This window comes from Plectropomus leopardus, chromosome 3 (genome assembly GCF_008729295.1).
Source record: "Plectropomus leopardus isolate mb chromosome 3, YSFRI_Pleo_2.0, whole genome shotgun sequence".
Taxonomy (NCBI): Eukaryota; Metazoa; Chordata; class Actinopteri; order Perciformes; family Serranidae; genus Plectropomus; species Plectropomus leopardus.
The window spans coordinates 5,453,825-5,465,460 of record NC_056465.1 but is presented as its reverse complement, the minus strand read 5'-3'; the positions used below and the strand labels follow the sequence as shown (position 1 = coordinate 5,465,460).

The following is an 11,636-nucleotide window of genomic DNA, read 5'->3' as shown; positions in this document are numbered from 1 at the left end:
AAAAAAAAAACACCCAAAAAAACCAAAAAAACCCCCCCCCCCCAAAAAAAAAAAAAACCCCCCACCAAACCAAAAAAAAAAAAAAAAAAAAACAAAAAAAAAAAAAAAAAAAAAAAAAAAAACAAAAAAAAAACCCCCCCAAAAAAAAAAAACCCCCCCCAACCCCCCCCACCCAAAAAAAACCAAAAAAAACCCCAAAAAAACCCCAAACCCAAAACAAACCAAAAAAAAAAAAAAAAAAAAAAAAAAAAAAAAAAAAAAAAAAAAAAAAAAAAAAAAAAAAAAAAAAAAAAAAAAAACCACCCAAAAAAAAAAAAAAAAAAAAAAAAAAATAAAAAAAACAAAAAAACCCAAAAAAAAAAAAAATAAAAAAAAAACAAAAAACCCCCAAAAAAATAAAAAAAAAAACTGCCCCCCCAAAAAACCCCAAAAAAACACAAAAACAAACCTAAAAAAAAAAAACCAAAAACCAAAAACACACCCCATAAAAAAAACCCCAACAATACAAAAAAAACAAAAAAAAAAAAAAAAAAAAAAAAAAACAAAAAAAAAAAAAAAAATTAAAATTATTTTTTTCAACCCCCCCTCCCTCTCCAAAATCCCGCCCCAATAATAAAAAAAATCAATAATTAAACAAAACAATCTTTGATTTACGCATCATAATTGCAGATCTCCAATCCTTTATGGTGGCTTTATTCTTTGTGTTACGTACTGATTAACGTATGTTTTCCTTCTCATTTGTGAGCAAAGTGCTCCCAAAACTACAAACTGGCTTACCCCAGACACGAATTTATTAATCAGTCCTTAGGTTAAGATAAAAGAATTATTAATTGTTTACCAAGAATTCATGAAGTCTGTGAAAAAGCTCCCAACTGAGAATTCTTTGATGAGATGGTTGATGAGAAGGAAAAGGGAGATAAAAATCAGATCACCTGATTAGAAAAAACAAGGTCAACATCTTCAGGGTGCTTGGGGTGTTGTGACTACAGCACAGATGGTGGATCAATCATGGTGTTAAATATAGCAGCTAAAAAATATTTCCAACAAGCACAACCAGATGCATGGAAAGACTTAGTCACCTAAGGTTAAATAATAATTTCATTGCACAATAAAACAAATTTAGTAAAACAAGACAACAGGGTAGAGGTGCTGCTGGGCTTTTGTGGCAGTCAAATATATATGAAGGAGACTTGCATGTTTCTCTAATGAGAGTGTACTTCACCCATGCAATGAGCCCTTCACAAGATACAATAAACATTTAGTAAAGGATTTCAAATTGCCTTCAATACTAACATTAATGAAATATCAATATAAACTTTGCATAATTGGTTGTATTTGGGTCATGTGCAGTTATGCAGGAAAAAAGTCATGTGAATTTAGGAGTTAAATATATTTCAATTTCAAGTGCAAAAGAAGCTTCAAATAATTTATATGTAAATTCTGATATGTAAAACCCATCTTGTGAACTTATTATCTTCTGTTACTCCATGTGCATATGAAGTGACTGCATGTCGGGTCCTGACCCCAAAGTTGAGAAAGTCTTTGAACAGAAACTATGAATAACTTTGCATATTATTCCCAAAGATATTCTGATATATTCTCCCTCCTGACACCACGCAGCACAGTAGGTGCAGTTTTGGATGGATCGATGGAGGATATGTTTTAAAATACTCAATGTTCTAGTTAACCCTTTGAAACCTGGGCAAATTTGCTTGATTTCTTTCAAAAACATTAGAAAGGTGGCAAAGAGCAACTTATGAAGAAATGACCCAGAAAATTACCTGAAAATTAGCATAAAAAGAAAATTAATAATAATAAAAATAAAAATAACTTTAAATATATAAATATGATGACTTTAAACATAGTTCTCAAGAGACCTTTCCTCAGCTTTTTTTTTTTTAAAAAAAGAAGAATTTCATAAATCTCCTAATTTCTTGCGATTTCTGAGATGTTTTTTGCCAAGGTGCTTGCATTTTCCCCCTCGTTTTTGGGGAAGAAACCAAGGCAATTTTCCCAGGGTTCAAAGGTTTAAATACTTGTGAAAGGCATTTGAATGCAGCACAAGAAAAGTGATGTCAGTCCAGGTTTCAAAGTGTTAAAATATGGAGCACATGGTTGCTCCCCCCCCCCCCCCCCCCCCCCCCCAGTAAAAAAACAAATGTATGAACCCCCCCCCCATCCCCCCCTTTCACCCCCCCCTCCCCCCCCCCCCCCCCGACCCCCCAGCCCCCCCCCCCCCTAAGCCCCCCCCCCCCCCCCCCCCCCCCCCCCCCCCCCCCCCCCCCCCCCCCCCCCACCCCCCCCCCCCCCCCCCCCCCCCCCCCCCCCCCCCCCCCCCCCCCTGGGAGAATGAGGTAGAGAACCCCCCCCCCCCCCCCCCCCCCCCCCCCCCCCCCCCCCCCCCCCCCCCCCCCCCCCCACCCCCCCCCCCACACCCCCCCCCCCCAATACCCCCCCCCCCCCCCCCCCCCCCCCCCCCCCCCCCCCCCCCCCCCCCCCCCCCCCCCCCCCCCCCCAAACCCCCCCCCCCCCCCCCCCCCCCCCCCCCCCCCCCCCCCCCCCCCCCCCCCCCCCCCCCCCCCCCCCCCCCCCCCCCCCCCCCCCCCCCCCCCCCCCCCCCCCCCCCCCCCCCCCCCCCCCCCCCCCCCCCCCCCCCCCCCCCCCCCCCCCCCCCCCCCCCCCCCCCCCCCCCCCCCCCCCCCCCCCCCCCCCCCCCCCCCCCCCCCCCCCCCCCCCCCCCCCCCCCCCCCCCCCCCCCCCCCCCCCCCCCCCCCCCCCCCCCCCCCCCCCCCCCCCCCCCCCCCCCCCCCCCCCCCCCCCCCCCCCCCCCCCCCCCCCCCCCCCCCCCCCCCCCCCCCCCCCCCCCCCCCCCCCCCCCCCCCCCCCCCCCCCCCCCCCCCCCCCCCCCCCCCCCCCCCCCCCCCCCCCCCCCCCCCCCCCCCCCCCCCCCCCCCCCCCCCCCCCCCCCCCCCCCCCCCCCCCCCCCCCCCCCCCCCCCCCCCCCCCCCCCCCCCCCCCCCCCCCCCCCCCCCCCCCCCCCCCCCCCCCCCCCCCCCCCCCCCCCCCCCCCCCCCCCCCCCCCCCCCCCCCCCCCCCCCCCCCCCCCCCCCCCCCCCCCCCCCCCCCCCCCCCCCCCCCCCCCCCCCCCCCCCCCCCCCCCCCCCCCCCCCCCCCCCCCCCCCCCCCCCCCCCCCCCCCCCCCCCCCCCCCCCCCCCCCCCCCCCCCCCCCCCCCCCCCCCCCCCCCCCCTGACAATTTTGGTCGTCCCCTAGCATTATTGTTTCTATTTGTAGGTGAAGACTGACTTGAGAAACAGGCTGCAGGGGGATCACCTTGCAGCATGTATGCTGCTGAGCATCAACGGGCCACCTCTTGGGGAATTTCCATACAACAGAGCCTTAGAGCTGCTCTACAAAAAACCAAGAAAAATCCATTGTTCTGAGCCCGGGTGCAAACTTTGCCACTGATTACAGCCCCATCAAGAAATTATTATTTATTGTTTTTATTATTTTATTGTTGAATTTTTGTTATTATTTTTTATTTTTACATTCAGCCTTTAAAAAGCGTCATTTGTTTACGCCACCACGGCTCCCTGGAGAGCCTGCCCCCGCTGCTGAAAAAAATCCTAGAGGAAACACTGATGGGATTTTCGGAGGTTTGTAGGATTTAGGATTTTTCTAGGATTTTAGGACATTTCTAGAATTCTAAGATGTTTCTAGGGTTGTAGGACATTTTTATGATTTTTGGACATTAGTGGCTTAGCCAGGACCTCTGTCAGGAGGTGTGGGGGATCCTCCACTGGCACTTTTTTTTTTGATAAATAAGCTCTATTTTGATGCCCTTTTATGCACTCTGGCACCTTATGTATACTATAAGTACAAAACCAATTCCCATTGTGAATCACTTTATTGTTATTGTGATTTAGATATTTGTTGGGGGGCCACTCGGCATCCTGTGAGGGGCTAGATATGACCCTGGGGCCATGGTTGAGTATCACAGGCGTAGGCACTGTGTAGACCCATACCCTACACTGCACCTCCCCAGGAATGTATATGTTGCAGCGATGCTGATCTTTTGGTTTTCGTAGTTTAAAGACATTTCTCTCAGTGAAAACAAAGCTTTGATTTAATTTCATTTGACCATCACAGTATTTAACAAATTCATCAGACATACTGTGCAGCTGTAATGCATAACCTTCAAAGTCTGACAGACTGGTTCCACGCACAGGTGAACATAAAGCATAAACAAAAACATAAACACCCAGAGATCCATAAGAAGCTTCATCATTTTCTTTGGACTCTCTCAGGGGCACAAATGACAGATTGTGGCTTTTATATAGCAGAGCAGGTTTGATGCATAAAGGAATGAAACTTTTTGACATCATTCAGCTTTCCTTTGAATATATTCAGATAGCAATGAAAGCCCACACTTTAAAACTCTGTGGCTTAAATTTGACCTCATTTTTCACAATGTCACCTGAGTGCTTTCAGCATAAACCTCCTTCGTCTCTTCTGCAAACACTCAACGGGCCTGAGATTATTACTTTGTTTCACCAGAGGCAATCTGGGTTTGCAGATGTGACAGTTGAAATGCGTGATTAAGCCGCACACCCACACGACAGGGACCCACCCGAGATTAAAGCATTCACTTTCAGATATCAGTTTAATCCTCAGGGAATTAAAACAGATGAGTAGGCCAGCTGGTGACAGTACAGTGTTTAAAGAGCTTTTTACAGACATGCAGCTAGCTAAAGCCTGTTATAGACATGTTACATTGTTAGATGAATGACAGGTGTAGCTGCTGAAATGACTCATGTAAACCAATAAAAAGTAACACAAGCAGGACAGCTGAAATGCCAAGGAATTTTAGAAATGTGTGTGTAGACTCTGCAATGCAACCATATCTACTCTAAGTTTACTAAATCTAATGTGTAAAAAAACAACATGCATACACATACTTCCTGCTTTCTTAAAGCTCTCCATCTTCATTGAACCATGAAAACAATAGGACATTAAATCTGTGCTCCTTTAACTGTCTGTTAGCAGACAGAATTGAGCATCGCAGCAAACGTGTCCAGCATTAGGACACATGTTGTACTGCACTGTCTCTGTTGTCTACCAATATAAAATACTGCAACTGTATTAAATGCTACGTGAACAGTTATTGCTGCACTGATTTATGGAGACGTCAATCAAGTCACTGTGGTCTAATAAAATATACGTAAGCGACACCTGTGTTGTCCGTTATATTGACACCCAGACTGAGTGATCGCAGAGCAGCTCAAAAAGACACAAAGTTGGCACCTTAACGCTTCTTATAGACAACCCTTGAGCGTGTCTGAGCAGGCTGAAGTCATTTTTCTCTAAAAGCCTAGTTTTCCTGGTCCACACCAAAATAGAGACTGGTGTTTTTCACCTTCCCTGTTTTTTTTTGTTTGTTTTTTACAACTTTCCAGGTAAAAAAGTCCTTTCAAATAGGGGTGAATTTTAATTTTAATAGTAGAAATTATTTTACATATCAGTTAGGGATTGTAAAGTTCTTGGCCAACGTTGATTCAATATTTAAACTAACAATTCAGCTGAGAGCAGATACCGATGTTTGGTTATTGCTCTTGTTTATTTATTTACTTTCAATTGTTCCCTCTTTTGTGCCAGGGAAACAAAGAAATCACCTTCATTAAAAAATTTACTGAAATGTTTAAATCTTTTAGTCCTTCATTACACTATTGGTGAATGAGCTCAAAATCAATCATATATCATATATAGCCCTTTTACTATATGTATGCATGTATGAATGTACAGTATGTTGGGAAAGTTTGTTTTTGGCTCATTCAGAGAATTACATCAATGCAAAATTCCTGTAAACCCACTTTTTACCATAATTAGGACCTAAATGATTTGTAACATTGCCTGCAATGGCATAACACAACTACAAGCAACACCTTTAAAAACTATAGATACATATAAATGCTGCAGGAAACTCTCAATCGTGTCTTTCTACGCATGATATTATCAGCCAACCTTACATTCAAATTTGGCCTGGTTAGTGTGGACACACACTTGAATACTACACACACTGGCTGTGAAGTCTCACGTCATGTCATATGTTGTCTCGTAGCACACATCTGACATGCTATAGAGACAGAAGACGTCAAGTCACTGAATTGAAATGAGCCAATCAGGGGAGCGAATGTGATACAATTTCTGCTTTTTGGATGCACATCAAGGCGCTGCCTGCAGGCTTACATCAAAAGACAATAGAGGCTGCTGTTTTGATGTATGTTGTAAGCCGGTAGTGTTTGTTGCCCTTCACATCTCCTGTTTGTGCTGTAGGGAGGTAGGATGATTATTAACATTTATGAGTGCCAAGGCATAAAAAAATAAAAACTGCACAGTGCATATTACTTTATTGATTTTCTGGAATGATCTCATAAAAAATGTGTCAGTAGGAAAGAGTCTGAGAGAGCGTTAACTTGTCAGTAAAGAAGAGTCTGTTTTGGAGACTCAAAAACTGGTGCAGTGTGCCTTCTCTTCCTGCCAAACAAATACACACAGCCACATGTACATGAACACACACACACACACACACACACACACACACACACACACACACACACACACACACACACCACCCCTGCCTCCAAACAAAAAGGCACACAAAGGAGCTGTGCACAGTCTTGGAGTCGGTCCCAGGACTCAGGTGCAGGTTTTGGCAGTGCTGCTGCTGCTGCTTAGGTGGGACTGTACTGCAGAGCACAAATGTAATGACATTACCCCCGTGTGTGTGTGTGTATGTGTGTGCGTGTGCGTGTGTGTGTGTGTGTGTGTGTGTGTGTGTGTGTGTGTGTGTGTGCGTGTGCGTGCAGCTGTATTGTGTTGAAAAATACCAGATATCGTATCAAACTCTGTACCAGCAGATACTCACTATTAAAAGACTCAGTTTGGGATCAGGGAAACATGATCAGGACATCCTGTTTGAGAGGAAATATGCTGCACAATGATTATTAGACACTTTTGTCATATTCAGAGGAGATGTTCAAAGCCAGCAAAGGAAGCAGCAGGTTAGCAAACATGCAGTGACAAGTGTGTGTGTGTCAGGTTGGTGGATTGGCTAATAAGCTAATTATTTGACTTTGACACATTTGGACACAATGCATCTTTGTTCCCAGCAGGTGTTGGGATAATGTCTTCTCCAGCTCATTGATGATAAGTTTGGGCTCTGAAAAGCAAAAACACTGTTAGCAGCAGGCTAGCAGCTTGGATATTTCGGTGCCATTAAAACTGAATTCATTCCATCATACTGTTATTCTTTCATGCATCTTTGATACTACTTTGGATGTTTTTTCAGCAATCTTGTCCAGCTTTGGCTTCTATAACTCAGATGAACATATACCACTGTGCAGTCTATTGCAATGCAGAATAAACAGTGTCTGTTCATTTAATGTAAATGAGCTGATTAGGTTTATTATGGTTTTGTTTAGATTGTGAACAGAGATTAAGGATTTACTCCTTATTTTGACTGTTAAACAATGATGTATCCCCTAGGGATACATAGTGGATTTTTTTTCAGCCGATACTAAGAGCTGATGATTACCTGCTCCTCATGGTCGACAACAGATAACGGTACCGTAATAATTAATTTCACATTTTCATATTTTAAATAAATTTTAATTAAAAGTTCATTTTTTTCTAGTAAAGTACATGAAAAAAAAAACAAATTTACTTACGCTTTTTATAGAGCATTTTGCGCTCTATAACACAAAAATAAATGCTTTGTGTTTCCCCATACCCCATACATTGATGTCCTGCCACAATATCAACACTGACCTGCCAAATTTTTATTTTCCAATATATGTATACTTAATAACTTTAAAATAGGTAAACTCTGATTTGATTGTAGAGCTGCATGCAGCCTGTTAATACGCTCAGCCACATGAGGGTGAGCAGATGATGACTGAATTTTTATTTTGGGTGAACTATCCCTTTAACCTTCACACAAATGAGCAAAGGCATGCTGTATGTTTAATGAGTGTGGCTATTGTCTAGACTTCAGTCTATCTAAATAGATAATGAGACAGGATCCTTCAGGATGTGTGTGGCTCACTACCTCAACTAAATCAGTTCCTGAAGGAAACCATTGAATTATTTTTGCCCTTGATTTACCAGGCTCTGTATATCGCATACTGGTTTGATAGATTACATTTTAATTGACCACAACCACAGTGTCTTTCTTTTTCCTCAACTTTGAAATATATTTTTTTACATAAAATAGACCATAACGTAGTTGCTACATGAAGGAATGTCCAGCTAAAACATGCTGGCAGTGAATGTATTGCAGCTGCATTGCATGCCTTCCAAAACATAATTACTGATGCAAAATAGTTTCATTATGGATGTCCCCTCAGGGATCATTAGAGTTTTTATTACACCTTAATTACAGCAGTTTGTACCAAATGCCTACATGCACATAATATGTTTGTGTATGTCTATCTCTGTGGTGTGTAGTTCTGTTTTCAGACTGCTGCACAAACTTTGCCGACACTGTTACAGTTTATGCTAATAACCTCCATGTTTGTGTTCTGGTTTAGCCCTCCATCATCTTGTTGGCTCGCCTCTTTCCAACCTCCTCCTCCTCACCATCCCCTCTTCTCTCCTTCCTTCTCTCAGTCTCTCTCTTTTTTCCATCTGTTTATCCTGAGTCATAGCAGAGCTGTTGGGGCTTGCTGATCACCTGCAGACAAACCCAGTGAAGCAATAAGCACTTTCATAGCAGACTGGGATTGGATTTTAAATGGAAGACCCTATTGTTTTATTTAAAAAACTGGTATATGATATAAGGGTTATCTGGAGGTCCTATGGAGTTTAACAAGTATGATTTTACCTTGGCCAGACAAGGGCATTTAAATTAACCTCTGCTACCAATAAAAAGCCAATACAATCTGAGACGGTACATTTTAATTTAGTCAGGAATGTGGTTTACATAAACAGTGAGTTCTGTTTAGCTTTGCTTTGTCCTCAAGTGACTGAGACAGCCAAACTGTTTGAATTCACTGTTACTGTTGCATAATATATGGAAAGTATGTGGTAAAAGTGAAGGTTTTCATTCAATCATTTCTCAGCATTTCCTCTTGAATACCATTACCACGAGTCATCCTCTTAGTGGATGTCGTGAGTAGGATTACTATTGCAACAACACTGAGGATTAAGTTTGCCTTATTAGACACATATATTTCATATTGTCAGGAAATCCCAATTAAGATCGAAACCAGTGTTGTAGTAAGGCTCATTTTTACTAGCTATATATATGAAAATAGATGCATCTATTTTAAATGTTGTAAATATCACTGCCCACATGTTTCCATATGTCCTTTATGATCACATCCAATAGATGGCACAAGAGAAGTCAAAAGTTTCACACAACAATTACGGTGACGGTGGCAGCGTTGTAGATGGCGGTGCTCCATGAAGCCAGTAAATACATTACGTAATGTAGATGGATAATAATTTAATTTAATAATTTATTAATACTCAGCTCAGTGACACAGATGCATATGATATATATATCAGGCTTTGGAAACACACACACACACACACACACACACACACACACACAATATTTGTAGGATCAATAAATTCAAAGTAGTAACATTTATTGAGATCCTTTGATGGATTTGTCGACAATAAAAAAGATGTAAAATGTACCAGAAAACTATCCTTTTGAAATACACCATAATATCAGCACATCATCGGTATTGGCTGATATTGGCTTTAAAATTAAATATTGGAATTGGCTAACTGGCTGATTTCTGCCAGTATGACAAACCGATATTCTATTTTACTTCTTTATTTGTTTTTTGACAAAGTGAACATGTAAAAAAAACCAACAACCATTAATTGAGGTATTTTTATTTTTTTTTTGCACATTAAATGAATATTACATACATTGAAAAGCATTTTATTTTATGTCTCCATCTGCTTGTGGGGCATCTTGATAAGCATTTACATAATGTGATGTTAATTCCACTACAGACAAGACTTGGTGATCACTAAAATTAGTTGGGAAAAAAGTGGATATATCAATATCGGTATCGGTTATTGTCCAGATGAGTTATATAGATATATATTTGCATATTGGATATCGGCAAAAAAATTCCAATATCTTGTGTCCTTAGTGTCCTGTGAAGAACTAAACTGAAAAGAGACAGTTGTTTCCTTTATTTTCCAAATTTGTGAATTAACTTCATTTTTGGTATTAGCTTGGAGAAACACTAATGGTAATAGTGTAATACAACAATAATATTTATTTATGGAGCACTTTCGTTGAAAACTAAGTGAGCTTTATCAAGGCAAAATATGAAAATCTAACAGTGAAAAAGGAAATGGAATACTCATAAGACATGAATTACATCAGAATTAAATACAATTTCCAATAAAATAATATGAAAAAAGTGAAGTTAAATCAGGATAATGCTTGGTCATTATGCAAGATTTGTTTTACATAACTTAAAATACCATGGCTGACCCTCTTTGACCTCTAAAGAGGACCCAGGAGGTGAGAGGGTGGGAGGGCTGGAGGGTCACGTCACTTAGGGCCAACATGCAGACCTTCCAAAACACTCCATTACTCTCCATGTTCACTGATGTTTGACAGACAGCCCAAGCCAAGACTGAAAACAGAGAGCGCCTGGTTAACCGCGCTAACCCAGCGGCCAAACCACACATTTATACTGGCAGTCAGCGCGCCACGACCCCCATGGGAATAATGTAGCATGCTAGCTTTGTATTACGTAGCCTGACTGTGCTTTGGAAAAGTAATGGCTTGCCACGGCGAATTATGAAGATGGATTCCATTCCAGCAGTCGGCTGGACGCAGGAGTGGAGATTTTTTGAAAGCACTTGATTGTTGTTCCTCGGAGTAGCGTGAGAGGCCGGTGCTGTTAGACCTAAAGCCAGACGTGTTGCATAAGTTTCTGAAGATGATGAAAACGTGGAATGCTTCGTTGATCTCATCATTCATGTGTCAGCTTTTTTTGTCCTCGTTTTATCTGCTGAGACAGATCAGGTTCAGGTGCACCTCATCAAAATGGCTTCTGTTCTAAATTTACGTGGGAGATGAAGTTAAATGCTCATGATTTGAAGTAAAGAACATCTCCCCCTTCTCTTAAACTTGATGCAGAATCCAGAGGCTTCATGTTGCCAGATATAACGCTGTGTAATCCTCAGAGTCCTGGCAAACCGAAACCTGGGTTAACAGGCTGGAAATCGGCTCTGAATGAGCTGCTCGCCCTCGTCCAAGCTGCAGCACTTCCCTGCATACCTCTCTGACATTTTTAATGGCCTTCTCTCCTGCTTTCACGGCTCTGACTAGCGGCGCTGCCAAACTCTATGTTGTTTCTGTTTTTTGAAGTTCACAGCTTAAAGCACAGCACATCTCTAGAGGTTCTTCTGTATTTCTGCATGAGATAAAATAGTAGAAGTTATTTTATTTGGATCAGATGATGCGTTTCACATCCAGCTTCTTCGGTTTTGTTCTTCAAGCTGCCAACACATCACAGAGTAGACACGGACACAATGAATTCTCTTGAACAATAAATTACACTGAATTTGCTAGAATATCAGCTAAATCATAGAAAGCAG

The 11,636-nt window shown here is 42.7% G+C and overlaps 1 protein-coding gene across 1 annotated transcript in view; it reads left to right on the top strand.

Annotated features, from left to right (window-relative positions):
* Positions 1 to 11,324, top strand: part of LOC121962843 (phospholipase A2 inhibitor and Ly6/PLAUR domain-containing protein-like) — a 20,433-nt gene extending 9,109 nt beyond the window's left edge. Inside the window, exon 5 of the mRNA XM_042513154.1 lies at positions 11,176 to 11,324. Within this exon, the coding sequence (XP_042369088.1) occupies positions 11,176 to 11,324 (149 nt within the window). The remainder of the gene's footprint in view (positions 1 to 11,175) is intronic.
* Positions 11,325 to 11,636: the final 312 nt, after the last annotated feature.